At 50.5% G+C, this 23,796-nt stretch overlaps 1 protein-coding gene across 2 annotated transcripts in view; it reads right to left on the reverse strand.

Moving 5' to 3' along the window:
* Positions 1-2,457: 2,457 nt before the first annotated feature.
* The window catches only part of VAC14 (VAC14 component of PIKFYVE complex), a 110,357-nt gene continuing 89,018 nt past the window's right edge, over positions 2,458-23,796 (reverse strand). For both annotated transcript variants that reach the window (XM_066637646.1, XM_066637647.1), the window contains 5 exons: positions 21,596-21,770; positions 19,357-19,475; positions 16,577-16,656; positions 15,252-15,402; positions 2,458-3,190 (listed from right to left, as the gene is read on the reverse strand). In XM_066637646.1, coding sequence (XP_066493743.1) covers positions 3,025-3,190; positions 15,252-15,402; positions 16,577-16,656; positions 19,357-19,475; positions 21,596-21,770 — 691 coding nt within the window. In that variant the 3' untranslated portion in view covers positions 2,458-3,024. The remainder of the gene's footprint in view (positions 3,191-15,251; positions 15,403-16,576; positions 16,657-19,356; positions 19,476-21,595; positions 21,771-23,796) is intronic.

A 23,796-nucleotide genomic window follows, 5' to 3' on the forward strand; every position in this document is an offset into this window, starting at 1 on the left:
GGTAGGTGGATAGGATTGCAGCCCTACAGCCCCATACTATGCCCCTCTACTCAGATGTCCCATTATAGTCAATGTAGCTTATTCCCAGGTAAGTATGGAAAGGATTGCAGCCTTACAGCCCCATCCAATGGATGTAGACCTTGAAATCTCGTTGTCAAGGGGGTTTACTCCTAGATAAGTGTGGATAGGATTGCAGCCCTAATTCGCTTTCTCTGCTGGCGCAGTGCCCAACTCGGCACTCCCTCCCCCTCTGCTTGCTAGGGGGCGGGGGGGGGCATTCAGCCTTGCTAGGGAGCAACCAGAGGTCAGCTGCTCCATTACAGGCCAAGCCCCCACCAACCCAGTGATGGTGGTGATGGGGGCTAAGCTGCGCCCGCTTTCGAGCCTCACAGCACAGACTTTCCCTGCTCCAAGCGGAGAGACTCCCACCTTCTGGCTCTCTTGCCTTGCAGCTGGAAGGCCCACTGAGGCAGGCAGTGCCGCTCCACGCTAGCTGTTGCTCCCCAGCAAAGCCCAACCAAGAGAAGGGAGCCTGGCCCAGGGTGACCAGATGTCATAACCACACAAGAGGACCAGGCACCCCAAAATGTAGGACATCCAAGAAAAATGTAGGACATGACAAAATGAAAGCTAAAAACGCTCATATATGGATTTCACGTGATAAATTTAAACACTGTATTACGTAGTGACTAAATTACTTAACACTATATTACTGAGAACATATATATATATATAACTATATTACTTATTAAATTTAAAACTATATTGCATATAATTTATTAATTGCAAGAAGGCCATGTGCTACCTACAGGTTCCCACTCACAGGGAAAAAAAGGACATTAAAGTTATTTTCTAGGACTAGACTTAAGGCTAGAAAAGAGAACATGCCCTAGAAAAAGAGGGCATCTGGTCACCCTGGCCTGGCCCATCCTTGCCCTCTGCAGGTGTATAGTAGGGGGTGTGCTTGTGGGGTGGGCAGGCCAACTCAGAGGCACCCACCCAGAGTCTGCCAAGCATCACTTCATCCCTTGATTCTTTGAACCCAAAGAAACAGATGGGAGGGCTCACTTCTCTGAGGCAGGGCGCCCCAGCCCCTGGAGAGACCAGGCAGCATGAAGCCTTCATGAGCACTTTCCCAGTCCCCTGCCTGCAAGGTTGGACACCTTGTCCTACCTCAGAGGGCACTGGAAAGATGAATGAGAAGCATCTGTCTTAGGGACACCCATTGGTTGAAATTTGAGGAGCAGCGAGTGCATCCCAAGATCCAACACCGAGGAAGGCTCCTCTGCACTTCTGAGAAGAACCCACCCCACAGGGAGTGGTTAACTGGGGCATCTCTACAGGCCTCTTTCCAATGTGCGCCCCCCAGAGCAGGTGCAACAACTGCACAGCTGCCCCAGGGCAGAGACCAGCTGGTGCTCCAGAAAGTGGCTGTGCTTTCATGCTCCAAAAAGAGGAATGATTTGTGTTGCATTCAGGTGCCTCAAAACAGGTGTACCTTCATATCCCAGAGACAGCACCACAGTGTGAGAAGTGAAGAAGCATGGCTAAGGAGGAGCCTGCCTGCCTCCTGCCCCTGTACAAACAAGGCTGATTGACCCTAGAACATTTAAACTTTTGCTTGCTTGTATCATACCAACAAGGTGGTGGGTGTGAGAGGACTTGAATAACTTAGGTCCTGGGTCCTAAGGACTTCCCCATTCTCTAGCATAAGCACAAAGCCACGCTTGGCTGCAGGCCTCTGCATTCAGACTGGCAAAAGCCTAACTAAAGGCAGTGGAACTGACCACTACAGGAGAAAGCTGCATGTTACAAATACTGATGCAGGGAGGCTACTTGGGACTGCAGAATGACTTGTAAAGGGCAGATCTGGACTGGCAACACGTGGAGAGGGGGCTAGGCTCCAAATGGTGGTTCTGAGCCCACTGTCAGTTGCCCTGAGATGACAGAAGTGAAGGGCGGACCATCCTTGGTCATCGGGGCCACTGGAGGCTGCACTTCCTCAGAGGCATTCTATAGCTGGATCTTTGTTCCTGCTTCAGACATGCTTCCCACCCTTTGTGAAGGCTGGGCGGGTATCAGGCCAGTCCCTCACCTGCTCTGCTGACTCCTCACAGCTCTCCCTGGCTTTGGTGTCCTGCACAGCTGTATCCTTTGGTCCTGGCTCCATGGAGACCTTTTTATCTGAAGAGGAACAAGGTGTAAGGAGAGTCACTGCTAGGCATTTGGCTTGCAGAGCACTGCGCTCTGGCCTGAATCCTCAAGCACAGGCCTGATACATTGAGCCTTGCCTTGCCAGTCTTCCTGCTGTTCCAGAGAACTCCCATCAGTCACCAGACAGGTCCCTGGGTCAGTGCAGCAACAGATCCCTTTGCCTCATGGGGGTTGGGGTGAGAGAGAGGGAGTCACTCCCACAGCAAGTGGAGAAAAGGTGCTCTGCAGGATTTTACCATCACGCTTTTTATTTCAACAAGTTTTACAATAGTACAAAGATATTCTCAACCTAGAAATCCAAATGGTCTAGAGTTCTCTATATATACACCCACAGATTAGTTGAGAGTTAAGGCTGTGCAGTTCAAACACATGATTCTTTTTTTTAGGGGGGGGGGTTTCACCACAGTGATGGAAGATACATAGACTGGCATGAGGGGGGCAAGGTGCTGCAGTCTTTGCAGCATGGGAAAGTGCCACTCCCCACTCCCTGAAGAGTGCTTCCTGCACACCCTCTCCTCACCCTTGTGAGGCTGTGGGCACCTGGCGACTGTCAGGAGGGAAGGCATCAGCGAAGGCCAGAAAGGGAAAGCACATGCAAGTAGGGCAGGAGCTGCCAGGATTCCCCAGGCCCCTTTGGCAAACCTGGTCTGGGAGGGTATGGGAGGGTCCCTGGATGGGGAATCTGCACTGGCTTGCCCCTGGCAAGATGCATCAACGTCAACCGTGATCTTAGCAGCATTTTCTGGCCAGCGGCTGCCTTAAAGCCTTGGAATCAAGTATGGTCCCCACGTTCCTCTCCAGGCACTGCTCTCAAAGCACTGCTCTCCGTTCCAGAGTCTCTCCCCGGCTGGCTCGCTGGTGCCGGACTTCCAAGTGCTTGTTCTGGACCTTCTCGAAGTGCTGCAGCAGCTCTGCGTAGTCAATGGCCGTGGCAGCGGTTGTCTTCTTAAATCCGATGCTGGACTTGGAGCCATCCCTGAGGAGAGGGAACAGAGAGAACATCAGGGACCAGACTGGATTACCACAACTGTCAACCTAGATTTGGAGGCTGAAGGGCTCAAATGGGAATCCTGAGAGCAGGCCTAGTGAGGAGCAAGTGGAGGCAGTGGCCAGCCCCCAGAATGGCTGCAGGATTGCCTTGAATCACTGCTGTCAGTGGGGCAAGGATCAAGTTCAGACTTTCAAGTTGGCTCCCTAACTTGTTTTGTGCTGTGTACTGTAATCATTGCAGATCAAACACAGCAGACAGCAGGCTCTGAAAGATGCAGCCCTGCTGGGTCTGCCTTATTACAACCAGGCCTTGAAGGGCCCACCTCCTCTTCCCCACAAGCAAGCAGTCCCGCCTGAAGGTTGGAGAGGTATGATCCAAACTCCTCCCTCTTTTGGGGATACACTGAAGAACCTGTGGCCTGTGTGAGTGTGTGCGTGCAGCAGCCAGTTCAACTAGACCTCACCCCCTCCCTTGCAGAAAGGCAAAAATAGAAAAAGTCACAAAAATCCAGCTTACACTCCTCGTGCGATGGAGGCAGCCTGCCTAAAAACTTGCTGCATTTCTTGAATGTCAGCACACTGGGTCACCAGAACTAAGCAGGCAGCATGCCGCATCCCCTGGAAACCACCCTGATGGCCACCAGCTGCCAGAAGATGCAACCTTAGGACAGATCTTGGGTCCAGGAAGGCAGGCAGGGAATGGAAAGAGGAACCTCAAGAGGAATCACCCCATGGATGCTTGTGGGCAAGCCCTAGTATTGAAGAGTCAGCCCTCAGTTGCACTTGGAAAAATCACATCTGATCTGAGAAAACCAGAAACACACAAGAAACAACAACAGCACCCATCCAGTGTGCCTTGCAAATATTTTCTATTTTGACATGGACTGCTGAGGTGTCCCCTGTGTGCTGCCGACAATTGGGTGGGAGCTCCTTAAAAGCCGCCAGTGAATTCCAAATTGGTTCCTGCAACACAATTTGTGAACTTCTGTTCTTAAGGCACTTTATCTGAATGTACTGTTTTCATCTTTGCAGCCAACACAGCACAGTGGAGAGAGTGCTGGGGGAGGACTGGGGAGCTCCAGACTCAAGCATCTGCATGGGCCATGAAGGGAGCCCTGGGCCAGCCACTCCTCTCTCAGCCTGACTTATCCAACAAGGTTCCTGCAAGGATAAAATGGAACAGGCCCCAACCAGGTATCCTATGCTGTGCTCCACAGTATGGTATAAATGTGAGGAAGAGATGGATAGATCGTTTTCAGCATATAAACCACGCAGTGGCATCAAGAGCCGATGTGGTGCCATGGCCAAGAGACTGAAGTCCACACCTGGATTTCCTGGGTTCACATCTCTCGCAGTGACGTATGGTTGCTACATATTTCCTCAGCAACAATTTCACGGATGCTCCAGGCAAAACAAGACTTCAGCAATGCTGTCTGTGCCTCCCCCGTGGTGGTCAGCAGTTAATTCTAGCCCTGTTATCTCAGTTTGCTACAAGCTTTCAATTTACTAATGGGACAAGAAGGGTTCTCGCTGGCTCTCAGTCCTGGCTGCCCTTTGCTGTAATCCAGGGTGCATTTGGAGACAAAGCCCAGCACTGGAGCCTTGCAGGCCACTGCACTGCACTGGAGCCAAGCATTTCCTGTTTGTAAGGCTCTCCTTCTGATAAGCAGGCAGCACAACGGGTGACTGCTCTGTGGGTCAGCGGCACCCTGGAACAGTGACTGAAACGGAAAGGCCAAGCAAGGGCACAGCACAGTTCCTGCAGCAGCTGAAATCAGAGGTAGTGGCAGCGGAGGGCTGCTCGAGCTACAGGACGAGGGCTGCTCGAGTCAGCAAGACCAAGCAATTGTCATGGTGTGGGCCACAAGAGGAGCACTCTCCATCCAAGGTCGGCACAGTAGCAGCTGTCCTGCATGTTCACTGCTCTCCCCTCACTCTCTCTGGCAGGGGTGAAGCAGCACGGCCAGCCTTGCATAGCTTTGACCTAGAGTGGCAGAGCAAACAGAACTACAGCAGACTATCACCAAACTGGAGCAAGTCAGCAGGCTCACAGCACTTCCTCCTCTTTCCCCACAGCTCAGAGACAAGGGAGCATGAAACATGAGAGTGATAAAAAGCAAAAGGCTACCTGTGCGCCACCAGCCCAGAAAAGGGCTATGCTTCTACATCAGGGAGGAGAAAACGGAGTCACCAATTTCTTTTCAGCATAAAGTTTTGTTAACCACAGTCCAAAAAAGCCTGTGATGCTACAAGCCTCTCTTGGGAGGCCCCCATCCTTTCTTTCTGGCTCCAGATGGGGCACCTTCTTTGTGCCTGTGGAACTACTGAACAAGGAGCAGAATCCAATGCCCTGGGCATTTCAAGTCTTACTTCTTGCTCATGGCAACACTTAAAATACTTCAAAGCCTGCAGGGGATGCTGAATGCGGGAGGACTCAAAGGGATGCCACTAGCCAAGGTGGGAGCAACCACCTTCTCCCTTCTGCTCAGGGACTAGTTCTCAGGCGGCAAGTTTGTCCATCCTTCCTGTCCCCAAGTCCTTGTCAACAAAATACCAAGTTATTTTGAAAACTCAGATTTTGGAAGTAATAAAAATAATAAGTAAAGTAATTGGAAGTAAAGCAAGCAAGCATGGTCATGATTTGCTTAATCTGGCTTGATTGCAGAATGTGGGTGCTCTTGAGCCAGAAAAATGCACCAAGCCTGGTCTACACAAAGCAACATTTGTTGGCAATGGAAATTTGTTGGCAACCAAATGTGTGCACGCGCAAGTGTGTATTTCTCTCTCCCTCAAGGAGAACTGGGAGCAAAGGAGGACATGTTGAAACCTGCAAACTTTTGCCGACATCAGCTGGTCCAAGAAAGGGCACTGCTCTCCCAGCTCTGTAAGTCTCTTTCCCTGGAATCAACATCACCAGTAGTGGTCTGCACCAAACGTCTTGGAAAGTCATTTTCCAAGTGGAGAGACATGAAATACCACTATGGAATACAGTCCGGTCCTTGGCAACCATCACAAGGACATAAACAGTGGGAAAGAGAGATTATGATTTCCAGAGCAATGGAAAGAGTTAGAGGATGCCTGGCAGTACAGAGAGGCAGGTCTGAACCAGAGGAAAAAAGGGAAGGATTCATCCGATTGCTTGGAGTGGCCCCCCCTCCTGCTCAGTTTGTTTTCAGCCTGGACTGGCCACACCACAGAGCTGACTTGTCTCACTGGACAAAAGCAGAACCACAGCATGACACAGCCCCAGGCTGTGCTCCCTTCCTGGCCTCAGAAAGACAGGGAGACACAACAAGTGGGGGAGGCCTGGCTCCCTGCTACGAAGACTCCCAAGGGCTCTCGTCTGCCCAGTATCTTCCTGCTCTCCCATCACAGGGCCAGAGAGCATCTTCAGTGGCTACTGCACTTGCTCAGGAGTCCCTGAAGGCAGAAGCCTGCTGCTTCCCCAGCAGTAAGAGATAAAAGGTCTGGGATCATTTGCTGCACTGGTATCCTGCCTGTTCTTCCAAGAAGCTCAGAGTGGCTTTTTAGTCTGTGCAACCACTCTGGCACATGCAAAGTCAAGGGAAGTCATGGCTTGCCCAAGGACATGCAGGAGTGCCATGGCTATGGGTCTTCCTACCTCCAAAACCAGAACTCTGGCCACTAACAGCTCACTCCTGAGCTGCCTGGCGCATGGGGCTGCCACGGTGCCAAAATGACGGCTACGGTATCCAGCATACAACCAGTCAGCCGCTGGCAGCTCCGCAGGGGAAAGGGACTTTCATCCCCTTCCTTTGGGTAAGAGAAGTAGCCCCACTGTGGGGCTGCTCGATTCTACGGCAGCTCCGGAACTGCTGCAAAATTGGAGAGTCCCATGTCAGACCGTATGGTCCCACCACAGTGCTCATGATCTGGTGGAGCAGAGCTCCTCCGGTCCCGCCCTCCTCCCTCCCCGCCATGCCTCCTCACCGCCCTCTTCCCATCCCAGAATGCCTCCTCCCCACTTCCCCTCATTCACCTCTCTGCCACCAGGCAGAGCTGGGCAGAGCAGGGCAACAGCTGGGCAATGAAACACAGTTAGTGCTGGAGCTGGCCCAGCATGGGCTTGCGCTGGACTAGCTCAGGCAGTGGGCCTGCAGTAAGGGTCTGCAAATGTGCCTTATAGCATGTTTGCGACAGTTCGTGCCAGTGGTAAGCCAGAGTGCAGGGCTCTGGACTGGGCCCTCAATCACACTAGTGACCGAAGTTGCAGCTGACCGGTTCCCCTGCACGCTAGGCTGGGAGGGGGGCTCGCTCTGTGTGTCACTGCTTCATGGAGCATCAGGCTCCATCTCTGCCTAGCAGACCACTCCTGACCATGTGGCACAGTGTAATGCACTCAAAGTCCCCTGAGGGCCAGTCCCTCGCCTCTCTCCCACAAGGATGCTCTTATCTGCATGTTACCACTGCTACCCAGAATGACTCTGACAGCGAGTGGGAAAGGCCACTAATACAGTACTCTGTGGCACCTGCAGTACTTACCGTGCCAACCCCTGTAGGCACACTACTGCTGCTTGGGACCCACCTCTGTAGCATCTCCTGCATCCCTCGCTCTCAGCTGGCCACCAGGGATGCAACACCCAAACATTCAACAGCAGGCAACGAAAGCCAGCACTAGCCGCACACACTCTTTCCATTTACACCAAATGCCTGAAGACAGCTCAACTGGCCCCCTGCCTCCAGGACTGGACCTCAGAGTGTCTCTCAAGACCACAGGGCTGGAATAGGAAGGGAGATGACTACACAGCCAAAACCAACACCACCAACTGCCAAATAGGACTCTAAGTGAACAATTTGGAGGCTCCTCCAAACCCCACCAATCCTCTCTCTGTGTTTTAAACAGGAGAGACACAACCGATGCTTGATTTGTATGACTGCTTGTCCATCATAGGCTGATTTGGGGCACTGACCTACAGAAGAGATTCACCACCCAGGTGATTCCCCTTCCACACAGGAGGCATTATGGAAGATGAGCTGGGCTTCCTCTGCACCACTTTGGAGATAGGAAGCAGCAGACAGACCTTTTGCCACCCCTCCCCAGCTGACTCAAAGAGGGAGGGCGAAGCCACGCATGTCTCAGTTGCATTTGTTATGAAAGTCACTGCCAGTGTTTAATGGAATGTAGGTCACAGTTAATCAGACATTCAGTCTGACAGCTTTGGATATGCAGCAGTCAGGGGCGAGGGGAGGAAAACAGAATGCAAACACCACTCCCAAAATGGCTCACATGCAACCTGCCCTCCAAAGCCCTCAGCCCAAGCAGAGAACCCTGGGGAGGGGCAGGCCAGAGGACACCTGACCCAGCCCTAGCAGGTAAAACTCTCCCAGTGTATTTGTCAAGTCCTCTGCCACAGGAACACCAAACCAAGGTTTGGGGGCCACAGGCGAGAGGGAGGAGACAGGAGGGGGGAACTGAACTCAAAAGAAGCCCGGGGGGGGGGGCTCTCTTCTTTTGTGAAAGTAGTTGATTTGCTTAAAAAAACTGCCTTCCAAGCAAGAAAACTTGCCCCCCCCCCCGACCTGAAACCAGCCACACACACTCAGGGGCCCATGGCAAGCCCCAGCAATGCCAGCTCCATTACTGAGGGCTCACAGTCACTTGCTCCTACTCCAACCTGCCACAGTCAGTGTTGCCCTTTTGCTATCAGGGGGACAAAGCAGTCAATCACTAGGCAAAAAAGGAAAAATGGACACTCATTGGACAGAGAACATGCCAATACAGAGGCACCAGTAGGAAAACGCATCAGTCTCCCAGGATCCTCTACTGATGACCTGAAAATCACCATTTCACTACCAAGGAACTGCAAAGGGAATTCCAGTGAGAAACCGATGAACCAGAAGGAATGAGGATGGCTGCTGCTGATGTGGCTTGAACAAAGATTATGTCTTCCTGCTCACCACATTGTGGAATAATTTACAGAGCAATCCTATGTACGTTCACCCAAAGGTCAGTCTTACTCAATGGGGCACTCTCTTGTAATGGAGATTAGGACAGTCGCCTTAGTTGAGCCATGTCTCCTGCTGCAGTTGGCTTCAACTTAGAACAGCCCTCATTCACTGCCCCATTCCACAGCATAGCCAGAGAGGGGCTTTTATCTGTAATTGTGGCTGTGGTGGATTGTCATGATCACAGACTTGGCCTCTTCAGAGTCGTAGAAAATTCTCCAGAACTTACAAAGAACAGAAATTCATGTAAAGACATGCTGAGGGTTTCCTGTCATGTTACTTTCAACAGAAGCAAGTGTGCACCTGGAAATCACACATCGCGTCTAAAGAGACACACCAATGTATTGTCCAAACTTCCTTATGTTTGCGTAAAATGTAGAGAAAGAGAGAAACTCAAGTAATGGTTCTAGACCAGCAGTTCTCAAACTTTTCAATCTCTGGAGCCCTTTACCAAGTCTTGGGGAGCTTGAGGGTGCCAGCACATGTGCAGAATGACATAGTGGCTAGTAGATGGTGGCTACATGTGTGCTTGTGGAGCCCCTGAAGGGGACTTGGGAGGGCCCCAGGGCTCCTAGGAGAGCACACTTTGAGAAACCTAGAGGGTTGCTGATCTTCTTCCCTCCCAAAATTTTCAAACTAGTATGGTTATGAGCTCTGCTTTCCAAGGGGTTTACCAATATCACTGGCATCAAGAAATGCCACTGTACAGCTACAGAAGGGAACAAACATTGTATGCCCCCATCCTGGATTGTCTCAGAGTGCAGCTCTCATCAGTTCCTGCATTGCCACTTCTTGGAGATGTCAGGTCTATGTTCTGGATAAGGCAGAAACACAGCCAACAAGGTGGTTCAGGAACAGGTGCAGATTGCTGGAGTCAGCAGGATCAGCAAACACCTGTGACTGCCTCACCCTGGGTGTGGCTTAGCCTACACTGATTGGCCACTCCAAATACTTAATGTTTGGTCTGTTGAGCTTCCAGTGCAGCAGTAGGAGATTACTGAACTGCTGCCAGTAACTTGGGAGGCTGGATGTGAGTATATACATGTTGTTACTGACCATGGAATGAACTTTGACTGTGTAACTTGGAAAACTGATTTGGATTTGTTGTTGATGGACTGACTGCTCATTGTGCTGACTAGGACTGTTTACTGATTACTCTACCTGTGATAACCCTTGCTCTGAAATATAACCACTGCATGCAAAGAACTCTGCTGGTGTATGCTGTTTTGTGTGCCTGCTCATCCAAGGTTCCATACAACTCTTTACCAGACAAAGGGTTGCAGCTTTAACAGGAGAGAAACATCTGGTACTGAATCATGTCCAAAAATACCCCCAGGTACTGTAGAATTTTTTTTTAAAACGCTCTTTTTTATGTTGATCACAAAATCATATAGAAACACAGAGTTGGAAGGGGTCTTCAGGGTCATCTAGTTCAACCCTATTTAAGGCACAAAAATCCTGTGTAGTGCATCGCCTGATGGTGCCCGACAAGCCTCTGCTTGAAGATCTCCAGTATCTCATTTCCCACTGTAATCAGTTCCATTGCTGAACTGCTCTTCCTGTAAGAAATTCCTCTTGATATCCAACAGAAGTCTACCCTCATGCAGCTTAGGCCCACTGCAGCTTGTTTTACTCTCTGGGACAGCAGAACACAAAACTTTGGGCAGGAGGTCTGGTCTAGAAGGTAGAGCCTCCGTTAGCGCAAAGATAACATCAGAAGGTTGCCAGTTCGAGGACACCGGCAGCTCCCTGAACGGTTGAGAATGGTGAGACCTTGAAGCAGCTGACAAGCCCAGCTGAGTGATTCCACCTGCTCTTGGTGTGAGCAAGAAGCATCTTGGCTGCCCTCCATGTGAGAGATGGAGCTGCTTGTTAGCCTGCGTGGGAGAACTGGAGGCCAGAAGTGAGACCAAACCAGGAAGATCCATCTGAAATGTTGTTGGTTCTTGAAAGAGAGAACCTCTATGATTGTAAAAATCCCCTTGAGGGAATTAGAAATGCCTGCCTAAGTAAACTGCCTTGAATAAAGTCAGAGGAGTAATCCGATGACCAGAAAGGCGGTTTATAAATATCTAGTTATTATTATTAGCCACTTCCATGCCCTGCAGGTATTTGAAGAGTACTATCATGCCCCTTTCACCCCCACCACAGTCTTCTCTTCTCCAGGCTAAATATATCAGGTCCCCTTTACCTTTCCTTATATATAATTTGTTGCCCTTCTCTGAAACTGCTCCAGTTTGGTTACTTTCCCCTTAAAATGTGGTACCCAGAACTAGATATAGTACTCTAGAGATTAGATCTGACCAGCGAGGAGTAAAGTGGAACCACTACTTCTCACGATTTGAAAACTATGGCTGTTAGTGCAACCTAAAATTGCACTTGCCTTCTTTGCAGCCACAGCACACTGCTGGCTCATGTTCAGCTTGTGATCCATTGCAACTCCAAGATCCTTTTCACATGTTGTTCTACCAAGCCAAGTGTCAACCCATTCTACTTCCCATAAGAATGCCAACATGACCTGTAGGCCTTGGAAAGATCTGTGGAGGCTACAAAAGTCACAGCTGTTAAGTGCCACAACACTAGATAATAACATTTCTATCCTGAACCTTCTCTTCTGCAGCTAGTATTCAGTCACTCTTAAGTTCAAGACTGCCCACACATCTCCATTCTTTGTGAAACCAACTAACAGGACCGCTCATAGACAGCTTTGAGGAAGAAGCCCACGTCTGCCAATGCTATAGCTCCCACAGGTAAAAATGGAGTCGGTAACAGATGATCTGAAGATTGTAGCCAAGCACTACACCTCTGCACAGAGTCTCATGTTTATCCCACAGAGCCTGGTCCGCCTTCTCTTCCAGTGGGAGCTCTGGGTTAGACATTTCAGCTGCCAGACTGGCATCAAATGGATGGAACTTGAAGATCCGTAGCAGCACCAGCACGTCGTTCACAGCTTTCTGTTGTCCATCTCACAGCAGGGCATGGAGTTGGACATTTCCCCCTTCTTTGCAGGAGGGATGGAAGGCAGCAACATTAACAGTGGCGGATCATCAATGGGTCTGGCTGGTAAGTCCTGCCCCCTGGACTTCATAGCTTCTGGGGGAAGGGCACAGTTCACCACTAGCAGGTCACCTCTGAAGCAGGTGACACCAAAGGGGAGGCTGCCCCTTTGGGACAGTACAAGGGCCAGGGCCTCCACCTCTGGCCGATTCCCTTTGGGGTTAGGCAGTGGAGCAGGGTGCATGGGACTGGCAGATTGCTGGCATGGGGCCTAGGTGAGAGCTGGGCCCAGCACAGAGCCCATGCCCATTTTCCTTTACCTGCTGGTGATCATAGGTGAGAGATTTGCCTTGACTGTTTTTGCTGAGTTTTACTGGAATGTTCTGGAAATTTGGTTTTTCTGGGTTCTTGGAGGTGTCTGTGGTCCCTGCTGGGTGAAGATGCATATTTCAGACGAGGGGGGGGGGGTATGGCAGGGACTTCCCTAAACCGAGGTGGGTGGGCCTGCCAAGGAGCCACAAGAAACACTGCTGCTCTGTCAGAACTAGTGCTGGCCTTGGAGGATGGTGTTCCTTCTCCCTCTGGAAAGGGCAAGACCCGCTTAAGAATGCCGAACATTGCCCCCTTTGCCATCTCAAAGGGTATGGAACGCTCTCTCCAGGAGGCACAGGAGCAACCCAGAAGCCAGGCACCAGGGAGGGGGCGTGCCTTGAAAGCATGGTAGTGGGCAAAAGAACACAAAAGAAATGCAGCTGATGGGCCAGAAAAGACACAGCGGCTCAGGAAGGGCAGGTCATGGGTTTTGGGGCCCTTGTTCCCTTCAAGCTGGGGATACTGCAGGCACTGAGAATGGGCTTCTCGCTGCCTCTCAGAGGAGGCCTAAACAAACCTGGCAAGCTGATGGGAACAAGGGCCTTCCCCAGCTCCTCCATGACTCTGCTAGTTTCCATGGCGATACCACAAGTGAAATTTTCCATCCTGGATGCCAAATGCCTGTGGATGAGGCACAACCCTCTGAGGGTTACCAAATATAGACAAAATGCAAAGTATTCCATTGTGCAGGGCAAGGAGGGTAAGCTTGTGTCCCACAGCAGCTCCTCCAACCCTGCCCCCCCCCCCCAGGTCTCGCACACTGGCAACAAGAGTTTCCCCAGATGAAATCATCATGGAAGCAACCGGGGCAAGCACAACTCTGTGGAGGCTCCCTCTCGCCTCTTCTGCAGGGTCACAGGGGTCAAAGGCTTGTCAGTCACCAGGCACATGAGGAGCCCACAGTGAGCCTGACTTTGGTCCTTCGGGCCTGGTTGCAGCAAGCGTGACAGAGGACAGGCCAGCAGAGATGGCTGTGTAGCTTGAGGCTGAACCAGATGCAGAATTTCCCACAGGCTGAGCTGTTCAGGATGCACAAAAATATGCTGCCACCTGTGGGATGTGCTCACTTTGGGCTCTGAACAGCAGTCACCCCTTCAGCTAGCCTAAGCAAGTTGTGGCTTCCTCTCCAATTGGGCTGCTGTTTGAGAAAAAGAAACTTCAGCGGCAAATGCCATCTGCTCAACACTAGCGCTCTCTACATGCATTCACGCAACCAAGTCCTCGTAGGGATTCTCACAAAATAAACCGATCACTGAGCTTCACATTGTGCCACTGCTTCAGTCCACACAGTGAACTCCTCCACCACATATCAGCAGCTCTGAAGTTCTCACCAAGACAGTCACACATTTTTACTTGATTGAGATTTTTAACCCACTTTTCCAAAGTCCAACAGGCTGCTCAAGACAGTTTAAAACAACCTTTAAAACAACACAAAAAGTCTACATCGCAAAACAACAAAGCTTGGCAGCACAGTCCAAAAACCAAACAACTAAAAGCCAGAAGCAGATCAATCCGCTAAATGCTAGCTGCAAACAAACCATTTCAACTCCCCTTGGGGATGCCAGTAGAGGAGGCTGTCCTCGTCTGAGCTGGGAGTAAATTCCATCTGCCAGGCATCACTACAAAAAAGGCCTTGCTGTGGGGTCACCACACACCAAAACACTGAAGGACAATGGCCGGAGGAAGTTGGTACACCAGCTTAAGCCTGGTGAAGCAGCTGTCTCTTGGACAGCCAAGTTCAAGGCTGGGTCCAAAAGCAGTGTTAATCCCCGGGGGAAACAAATGCCCCCAGGGCCCCATGTTTCTGGGAGCTGCACCACCTTCCTCCCCCCGCCCCCATCCGAGAACCTTCAGAGAACTGGGGAGGCCGTGCACAGGCCCCCAAATGCCTTCTGAGGCTTCTGAAAGGCTGAAAATAGCTACTTCTGGTTTCAGAGGGCTTGGGAGGTAAAGCATGGCATTCCCGGCTCTACAAAGGCCCCCAAATGGGGGTGAGGGCGGCACCTTGCAGTCCTGGCCCCAGGCGGCACAGGGGCCAGGATCATCAGTGTCCAAAAAGCACCAGAAGTTAACAGGGAGAACCTGGTCCTTCAAGGATGGGGATGCAACCCCATCCAGAACAGGCTGGCCAGTCGATTTCTGGTTCATTGATCACCTCACCAGTAGCACCTCTGTCTTGTCCAGATTTAATTTTGGCTCCTTAGACCAAAACACTGTGAGAAGAGGCAGGCTCAGTGCTAATGGCAGAGAACTGGCAACTAGGGGGATGCTGCTAACTTGTGACCTAAGAGAGGGACCTGCCTTATAGCACTTGCACTGGAAAACACTGGTTTCTGGCAAGTGGGATTTTTCCCCCCATCATGGTGCTGCAACAACAGACCAGGACAGTGCAGTACAACACCTTCAGTCTGGTATGAAACATCCCAGCTCAGAACCCTCCTCAGCCTCACTGAGCAACACCTGTCAGCCTCCTGTGCTTCACAGAAGAGTGAAAGCACACCATATGCTACAGAGGTGGCAGAAACAACAGTGAGAGGAGAAAGAGGCCCCATCAGACTAAGAACTGGTGATCCCACTGCCCAGAAAGGACTGTTCAACAGGCAGAGAGAATCATTGTTTCCTGCACGGTCTGATTTCTGCAGAGGCACCGCTCTCAGAGGGTGCCCTAGTCCTCAGTGGCAGCAGCACCACTCTGCCAAGTCATTACTTACGCTGTCTGCATGAGCTCGGGGTTGGGCACACACTGCAAGCGATGGGAGAGGAGCTGGAAGGCACTGCTCTGAGGCAGGAGCATCAGCAGCCCATATAGAGCCTTAATCAGGTAAGGGTTGTTCTTCACGTCCAGCAGCTGTAGACGGAGATCTGGAAGCAAATGAGAAGTGGATCAGAAGGGCTTATACATAATCTTTGTGGGGCCTCCCCCTCACTCACAGTGCATTTCCAGCCCTCTTGGCTACAGAGGAACATCACATACAGGATCTCAGGTAGCTGGATTTCCAAGGGCAAAACGTAGGGCAGTGGCATGCTCAGTTCTTCCTTTATGAACACCAGTGTTTGCCTTCTGGGTTCTACAAGAGCACCACCTGGGCCTCCCTAGTGCAAAACTGGGATATGCACTAAATGGGAGATGACAAAGGTCTTCTGAGTGTCAGGAACTGCTAAGGGAGGGCTATGAGTCTCCTTCCTTGGAGGCAGTGGTCAGGGAAGGTTTCAGCTGTATAAGGGTACCTTCAGGCAGATTACTATGCCAGATTTCTTTGCAGATTTCTTCTAAATCCAAGAACTCTGCAGCCCAGTCTGTTACAGTTACATCCAACTTTTCCTTTAAGGAGTCAATTCTTTTGAGGGGCAGTGAGGTGGCAGCAACAGCAGCAGCACTGCAGTAGGTGGGTCACACACACAACTGTGATCTGTGGGGAGCCTCAGGGAGACAGCAACAGTGCAAGGGTCCATGTAAGGGAGTATTACAGCAACCCAAGAGGACAACCCACTTTGCTCAGCATGCCAATGTCATGGGTTTGTGCAGCTGTTGCCTCATGTGCAGTCTGCACACTGTTCTGAATACACTGTTTTACCCCAGCCAGATTCCAAATGGCAAAAAGCTTCTGTGGCCCTAACAGCTGTATGGAAAGGAACTTTTCAGTAGGTGCAGTGCAAGGTTGTTGCAACAGTGGGAGGAAGGGCTCCTGTGGCATATCCTCATAAAGTCCTTTCTTGGTCACACTGGCTTCCATTCCCAATCTTCACAGCTACTGAGCTGCAGTGCCAGAGCAGGAGCAAATGCTGCTCAGGTCACTAACCTACACTCTGTGTGTGAGCCACCCACTGCAGTGCTACTGCTACACAGCCCAAATGAAGAGATGTACTAGAGGACCTTGCAGCAAAAAGACTTGTAGCTTCTGTTTCATTCAGGCTGCACTGCCACTTGCAATGAGGAAGCAAGGAAAGGAATGTGCCTGGGATGCTCCAAAGGCCTGAATGTCGTATAACACGCGCACACCTGATGACCCCAAAAAGCATGAGACACAAAACTTACATGTAAAAATTGGACACTCTATCAGCTGGACCAGCTTGTCAACCTCAATCAGGAAATCGACAGTGACCTCCAGGTCGCCACTAGGCACTGCTGTTAAGGGAATCTAATTTGCCTCCTGGCTGAACAAGGCGGTAGAGGCAGAACACAGAAAGCTGCTTCCTACCAAGTCAGGTCCTTGGTCCCTCCAGCTAACTGATGCCTGCACTGACTGGCAACAGCACAACAGGATTTCAGGCTGCTGGAGATGGACCCTGGGACCACTTGCATGCAAAGCAGGGGCTCTGTCACCTGAGATATGGCCTCAAGGAGCTCCACTGACCAGTCCCATTCTTGTGACTTGCCCATCAGCCAATGTGCAACTCCCAAGTTGCACACTCCAGAAGATGTAAAACAAAGATTTAAAAAACAGAGATTTACTCATCTGCAGAATCCTCCACTGCTCAAGGAGACCCACAGGGAGGCAGATGTAATGGAGACATGACAAGGAGCTGTGGCCAGTCTTGTCCACCACGAATGTCCATGCCAACAGGTAAACCCCACCATGACGGTCACCCAGGCGATGTGCCTATGAAACAACCTCCCCAGAACATGAAGGCACTGATGGCCCTCCAATGCTCACCTTCATCAAACTGGAGGCGAGACAAGAGGGTTGGGTGCACCGCAAAGGCAGGGAGAGGCATGGTTTGGAAGTGGAAAAGCACTGGGGAGGGTGGAGGCTGCAGCAGCAGCAGCACTCTCCTCCCTGTTGACAACTTACCTGACTCTGCCAGTAGAGAGGCAGAGTTTGCTTGGGGAATCAGAGCATCCGTGCCCTGATGACTGGGGAAACTCGCTCCCCCTCCCCCATGGGCCTACAGAATTCCTGCCCTAGGCTTGGTTCTCGGTTCCATTTCAAGAGCCAAATTTCTCACAATGGGATCCTGACCCAAAAAACATATGGAATAGTCAACTCTGGACTCCCGATTAGTCTTGCCAAACATGAGCTCCCTTAGTGGCAGCTTGCCTGGTGGGTTTCAACTTCAAACCTTCCTTCAGTTTCACCACCAGTCACCTTCACAGCAAACAACACATGGAAGGAAAAACCACCTCCCACAAGGTGAGAGAGCAGGATGAGTCTCCTGGTGTACGGCCTATGGGCTATTAAACCAAACAAACTTGAACATGAGGCTCTTGGGTGCCTCTTATTCTTCAAGGACATAAAGGGGACAAGAAGGCAGAAGCTGAGATACATCTTGCACCCTCACCCTCTGTGGTCTCCAGACTGATTCATGCCACCACAAGGAGCCATCTGGGAAGAGCACATGGCTGCTGAACATTAAGAAGAGGCCCGTAGAGCCTTCTCATTGCCAAAGGAAAGGGTAGGTGGGGCAATGATTAAAACTGGCACTCGAAGCACAAAAAAAAGAGCTCTCACAAAAAAACAAAGCGCAGAATCTGGCAGTTCCCCTGGAATGTGGAAACATAAGCCAAGGAGAGCAATTGTCCAATTCTCACGGTGAAGAAAGATCCTGAGGCTTTATGCACAGGTTCCTGCTACCCCTGGCCCACAGCCAGAAATTGGGTGGTGGTAGCAGCAACTTGGAGAAAGAGACCATAAGGTCAGTGTGAACAGCCAAAACCTTAATACAAGTAAGCCGATTGTGAATTTAATCATTTTAATAAGATTAAAATTTGGGTTTTATTGAATTGAAGTGTCCAGCATCCGCCATTTTTTCTTGAGCCAGGAACTTGTTCAAAGTACAGGCTCCTGTTACTTCCAAAGGAAGAGAAAGGCCATATGCACTCTCAAACTAGCAAGATTCATATCCCCCTCCCTTGGCCAGCAAAAATGGAGCCCTGGCTACATGGAATGCTGCCGTGACTAACAAACGAGAAGGAACTCTGCCCCATTCTCCTCCTTCCTTTTCACTGGGCAGTACGCAGAATTGAGGGAAAGGAAGGAGGGATAGCACACCTTCCCACATTGATCAATGCGTAGTTGCACAGCTAGAACCCTGGAGCAAGGGGACTCTGGACCGCAGAACTGAGAAGAATTTGCCTGCACCAGTTTCCTTCTATTTCCATAACACCTTTTTTTTTTTTTTTTTTTTTTTTAATTAAAGCCGGCCATCTAAAGAGGCCCATCGTATTTGCAGGCTTGGCTACAACTGCAACCTCACCCTCAGCATCAGCTAGAACTGTGCCTGTGCGGAAGAGAGAGATCACCAGATGCTCCCCACTGAAAGGCAGGCTGTGGCGGGTCCAGCCAGTTCAGCACCATCTACCCTGAGAGACAGCAACTTTGTGGGGTTTCAGGCAGAGAAGGAATTTGCTGCCAGGGACTGACCCTGTGAGTGTACACTATGTGGTCTTTCCCCAGTCATTTCTGTGATTGCCAAGATTTCAAAATGTGGAGGATGCTGAACAATGGCCACCAACAGGACCATGGCAGCTCTCCAACACATGCATAAGAGATGGTGCAGGTTAAGGCTATTCCTCCCAGCACTGTTAATTCACTCTGCCTCTCTCCACCCCACCCCACCCCACCTTGCTGCTATTATGCTCATCCACCTGGGAGCCATCTTCAGGCTTTGGTCACTTTGGGAGCATCTCCAGGATCTGCCACTAGTTTGCAGTGCTTGATGGAGACATACCACACATTGCAAGAGCTTCCAGAAAACAAAGGTGCCCACAATGCAAAGAACTCTGGGACGGATCCCTTTCGATTGGTTGTTTGCTGCAGTCACAATGGCACCGTGACCAGCAGCCTGACCCCCATCCCGGATATGCTGGAAGGATACAACTTCTGGATTAGATCGTAGGCATGCTTGTAGTTCTGAGTCAGGAAGCAGAGGGAGACGGTGGTCACGGGGTTGTGACACCAGGAACGGTAGAGACAGCAGAATAGCTTGCGACTCTCCTGGGGAGACAAGACAGTAAGGGAGGATGGGCCAGAACAGGTCAGAAAAAGACACATCTGAGTGTGAACAGCAAGAAGTACTGAAGTCAAAGGAGCATTTCACATAAGTCACTCTGTTCAGACTGCCCCCCTGGAACATACCCACAGGGGCAATGTCACCTGTGACCAGAAAGTTCACTTGGTAAGAGTGCAGACACATGCCTGGTGCCTCCAAACACAAGATGAGCAAGGTGGTGGTGGTGGTGGGAATGGAGCAGGGAACTCTCCTCTACAGGGAAAGTCTCAAGAGATACTGGAAAACAGCACACCATAAGAAAGAGACTCTCAGGTGACCCTATGTGGGTCTTTGCTTTTCCTGCATTAACTACACAGAGGGACATGGGAGATGGAGACTCCTTCGTCCTCTAGTCAATTCTTGTAAATTCCTATGTTGAAGCTAGCGGTCTCTCTTGGCAAGCAGAAGGAGCCAAGAGGACCCCAGGGCCTTCACGTGGAGGACAGACACAGATACAGGACACAGGAGATACCCCAAATACAACTATTGGTGCCCTCTGCCCCCTCCCCAGGTGCCCCAGACAGACACCTATCCACCCAAGTCTTCTTCAGAAAATGTCCCTTGGGGGGGGAGCACTTACTGAACTGGTCTTATGAGAAGTCTCACCCTCTCTGCCCACAATGAGAATAGGGCCACCAGAGATGTAGTGCAGCCTCTCGGCCTTTCTAAGCTTGAAATGAACGGCAGCTTCAGCAGTTGGACTGTTCTTGACTGAACGAGCAGAGGCAGAAAGTGGAGTATGTTCAGTTCTGGGGTGAGAGGAGGAAGCATGCAGCTCCTGCAGGCCAATTTCTTTGGGCTCCATCCTCAAGTCTGCCTAGGTTGCTGACCCAGAGGCGCTGCCAACAGGGTGCTTGTGGCACTCCCTTTAAGCAAAGTTGCCTACGTAGTGCCCTAAGTGAGAAGAGCAGGTGAGTGACTAAATGACTATGGTAAGTAAGGCTCTTTGGGTCTCTATGGGGAGAAAAGCAGCATAAAAATACCGCAAAATGAATGAATGAGTGAATGAAAGAAAGAGAGCCACAATAACTGAGGACATGTTGGGGAGGGGAAAGGAGGTAGTCAGAAGAGCAGCTTTCCCATCACCCTGCACCACTTCCCTGAGCCCTCCACCACTATCAGCTGAAGGAGCAGAGGAGGTTGTTTTGCACATGACATTCTCAGGGGCATTCGGAGAACTGCAGCAACTGAAACATGCCACTGAGAACTGAGGCCAGCCTCTTGCACTGAGAACTGTTGCTTCTACAGGTCTTTGTGAAGAAGGAGAAAGACAGAAGCTTGCCTGTTGACACCAAATGTGCCAATGGAAAATACAGAGAATACAGACTGCCATTGATACTGTTCCTGTTTCCTTGTTCATCAGAATTGAGAACTGAATCTTCTGATGATGTTTTTCAGGCAGACCAAGGATGAGAGGTGTATAGCAAGTGATTGGGTTACACAGAACTCTGCCATCCCCAGGAGGAGAAAAGCTGTGTAGTTAAAGCTTGCTATGGTACCAACCCATGTTGTTCAAGAACCATTCCAGTTTGCCTTTCTGACTACCAGCACGGGAGCCACTGTCAGGAGAGTAGATTTTGCCAGGGCTTCTAGAACAAGGAATTGGCTTCTAGAACCACCCCAGTTTTGAGGCTGCTTGGCTTTCAGCAGTGGTATACCCAGGGGATGTGGCGCCTGGGGCAGCAACACTGTGACATCACACAGGTGACATCACTTCCAGATTTGCCAGCTGCTTCCTGAGTCACAAAGTGGCTGGAGCTTGTGGGCACTTTCAGCAGCAGCTGGAGCAAAATCACCTCTGCCACTGCTGTGAGTACCCAGGCGGCAGTTGCTTCCTGAGTCACTGCCCCACCACTACTGTGAAAATTGCCCCAGCTGCTGTTGAGGGTGACCATGCTGTTGTGGGATACATACTGGCAGCTGCTGGCACCTCCAGCAATCTAGTGCCCTGGCGTACAATACCTAGATACGCCACTGGCTTTCAGCATCACGACATGAAACAAAACATTACAAATGCCCACAGCATTTCAGGGGCAGGGGGGGAGTGTGTAGCAAAGGGCAGTACCGGAGTCTTCAGATCCTTGAGTTGGTTCCTCAGCTGGAAAAGCTCAGAAGAAGTCAGGAGGATTGTGTTGAGGGTGTGGACCATCGTGGAGGCAAACTTGAGGTCTTCTTCTCGAAGCAGGATGTCTGCCATGGAGTGGAAGATGTTCTCTGCATTCAGGAGCAGACAGAGTTGCCTGCAGACACCAAGAAACAGATTAAGAGCTGTCAAAGTGGAGGCATTGCTGGCTTACATCAACCTATGAACGCAGGGACAATGGGCAAGGTAAAGGTGGGTATACAGAACAGAAGCTGCCCCCGGGCTGCATCTTCACATGCTCCTACTACCACCTGCAGAAAGTCTTTATTGAGACCACTCTCCTTCCTGGGGACATTCCCATCCATTCTGTCCAAAAGCCAGAACAGAAAGAGCACCCTCAGGAAAACTCCTTGCCCTGCTTATGGTTGTCCTCCTGCCACTCTCTGAGGAGCACTATATATTGCGCTGGTCAGAAGTCAAAGCAGTGCTTCTCCTCCCATGCTGTACTGCTGCACTTGCCTTCTGTCCTAGATTTTTTCTCTGTGGCTACACTGACTATGGAGCAGAGGCCCAGCTAGCAAACAGACAAAGCAAGTTGCCTTCTCTGGCTTTTAGGCTGAAGCCTTCTGAAGCTGCACAAAAATGCATCATGTTGTTCCCAGCACAAGGGGAAAAAATGATTTCATGGCCTACCTCTAGGTTCACCCTTTTCCTGTAGCCTTCAGCCCAGGCTACAAAGAACCATTCCCAGAGACAGCCTTTTGCTGCAGAACAAACCCCAGGAGCCTCTCTCCCCTCTCCAATTGCCCAGTTTCCCTCCTGATTCTGCCTTTCAACCAAAAATACACCAAGTCCTGGTTCACAGTCTTGATACCTGTCTCAGAGTTTGACTACAGGGGGCTTTAATTGGTTGTGGAAGGAATGGTCTGCTCAGGATACCCAAAGATTCCTAGGCTGCCTTGATGCTGGAAACTGAACACCAGACTTCTTTTGGTGTTTGCCTTGATTCTACAGGCTCTCTCCTCTCTGTGCCAATCCGGCAGTGGCCCTGGAGAGTTTGTCTAAGGACGCCTGACACAAAGCTCCGTGCTGCTGGGGCTTTCCAGCTCTGTGCATTCAAAATGGGAAACAGCAAACCAAAAAAGCAGGTTGCCCTCGAGTTACCCCCGCAAGACTTGATCAATTTTTTCTTTCAGCTCTAGAGGTTTTGATCTATTTCCAGCAACAAATAATAATTAATTAAAAGTCCTCTCCTGTAGTCCAAGAATAGCCATTCAATCAGTCCCAAGCAGAAATCAAGGAGAAACCATTCCCCAAAGTGCACTGGCACTCATGAAGTTTTTCTTGTCAGAGACTATTAAAATTGCAAAGGCATGTTCAAAATGCAGGCAGCCCCAGGTTTTGGAGGCCTGCTTGCAGACCTAGTCAAATGGTGCCTTGCTTCTATGACAGTTTCTAGCAAAATCCCTGTGCATCCCCTTAACAAATATAGGGTGGATAGTGTCATAGACTCATCTGACTGGAGCAGGGAGGACCACCTGGGCATCCCAAACCACCCCTTTTCTGAACCAGGTGGCTTTGAACACCCAATCAGTGGACACATGCCAATCTCAGCAGGAGGGTTGGCCAAAATCCTTTTCCTCTGGGGAACTCCAGGCATGAAGAGAGCAAATCCACATTCTTCAGTAACAGTGTTGCATTCAAAAAGGACAAGACCACTAGTGGAAGCTGTCCCAGCCACTGTTAGTATGCTGAGCCATTCAGGCATCTCTGGGTGGGGGTGGGGAAGAAGAGTTTAGCAAGATCCAAAAATAAGAACAAATATGCAAGAAAAAAAAAATGCAAGGACAAATATGAAAAAATGGAGGCATCACCACCACACTCCTCGTCTCCCACATAAGGACATAAGAAGAGCCCCGCTGGATCAGGCCAAAGGCCCATCTAGTCCAGCTTCCTGTATCTCATAGTGGCCCACCACAGACACAATCTGCGTCCTGGTGCCCTCCCCTGCATCTGGCAATCAGAGGCAGCCTACCTCTACCTTGCACATACCTACTATGACTTGTAACCCTTGATGAACTTCTCTTCCAGAAATTTGTCCAATTCCCTCTTAAAGGCATCTAGGCAAGATGCCATCACTACTTCCTGTGGCAAGGAGTTCCACAGACTAATTACACGCTGGG

Source organism: Tiliqua scincoides, chromosome 9 (assembly GCF_035046505.1).
Source record: "Tiliqua scincoides isolate rTilSci1 chromosome 9, rTilSci1.hap2, whole genome shotgun sequence".
Taxonomy (NCBI): Eukaryota; Metazoa; Chordata; class Lepidosauria; order Squamata; family Scincidae; genus Tiliqua; species Tiliqua scincoides.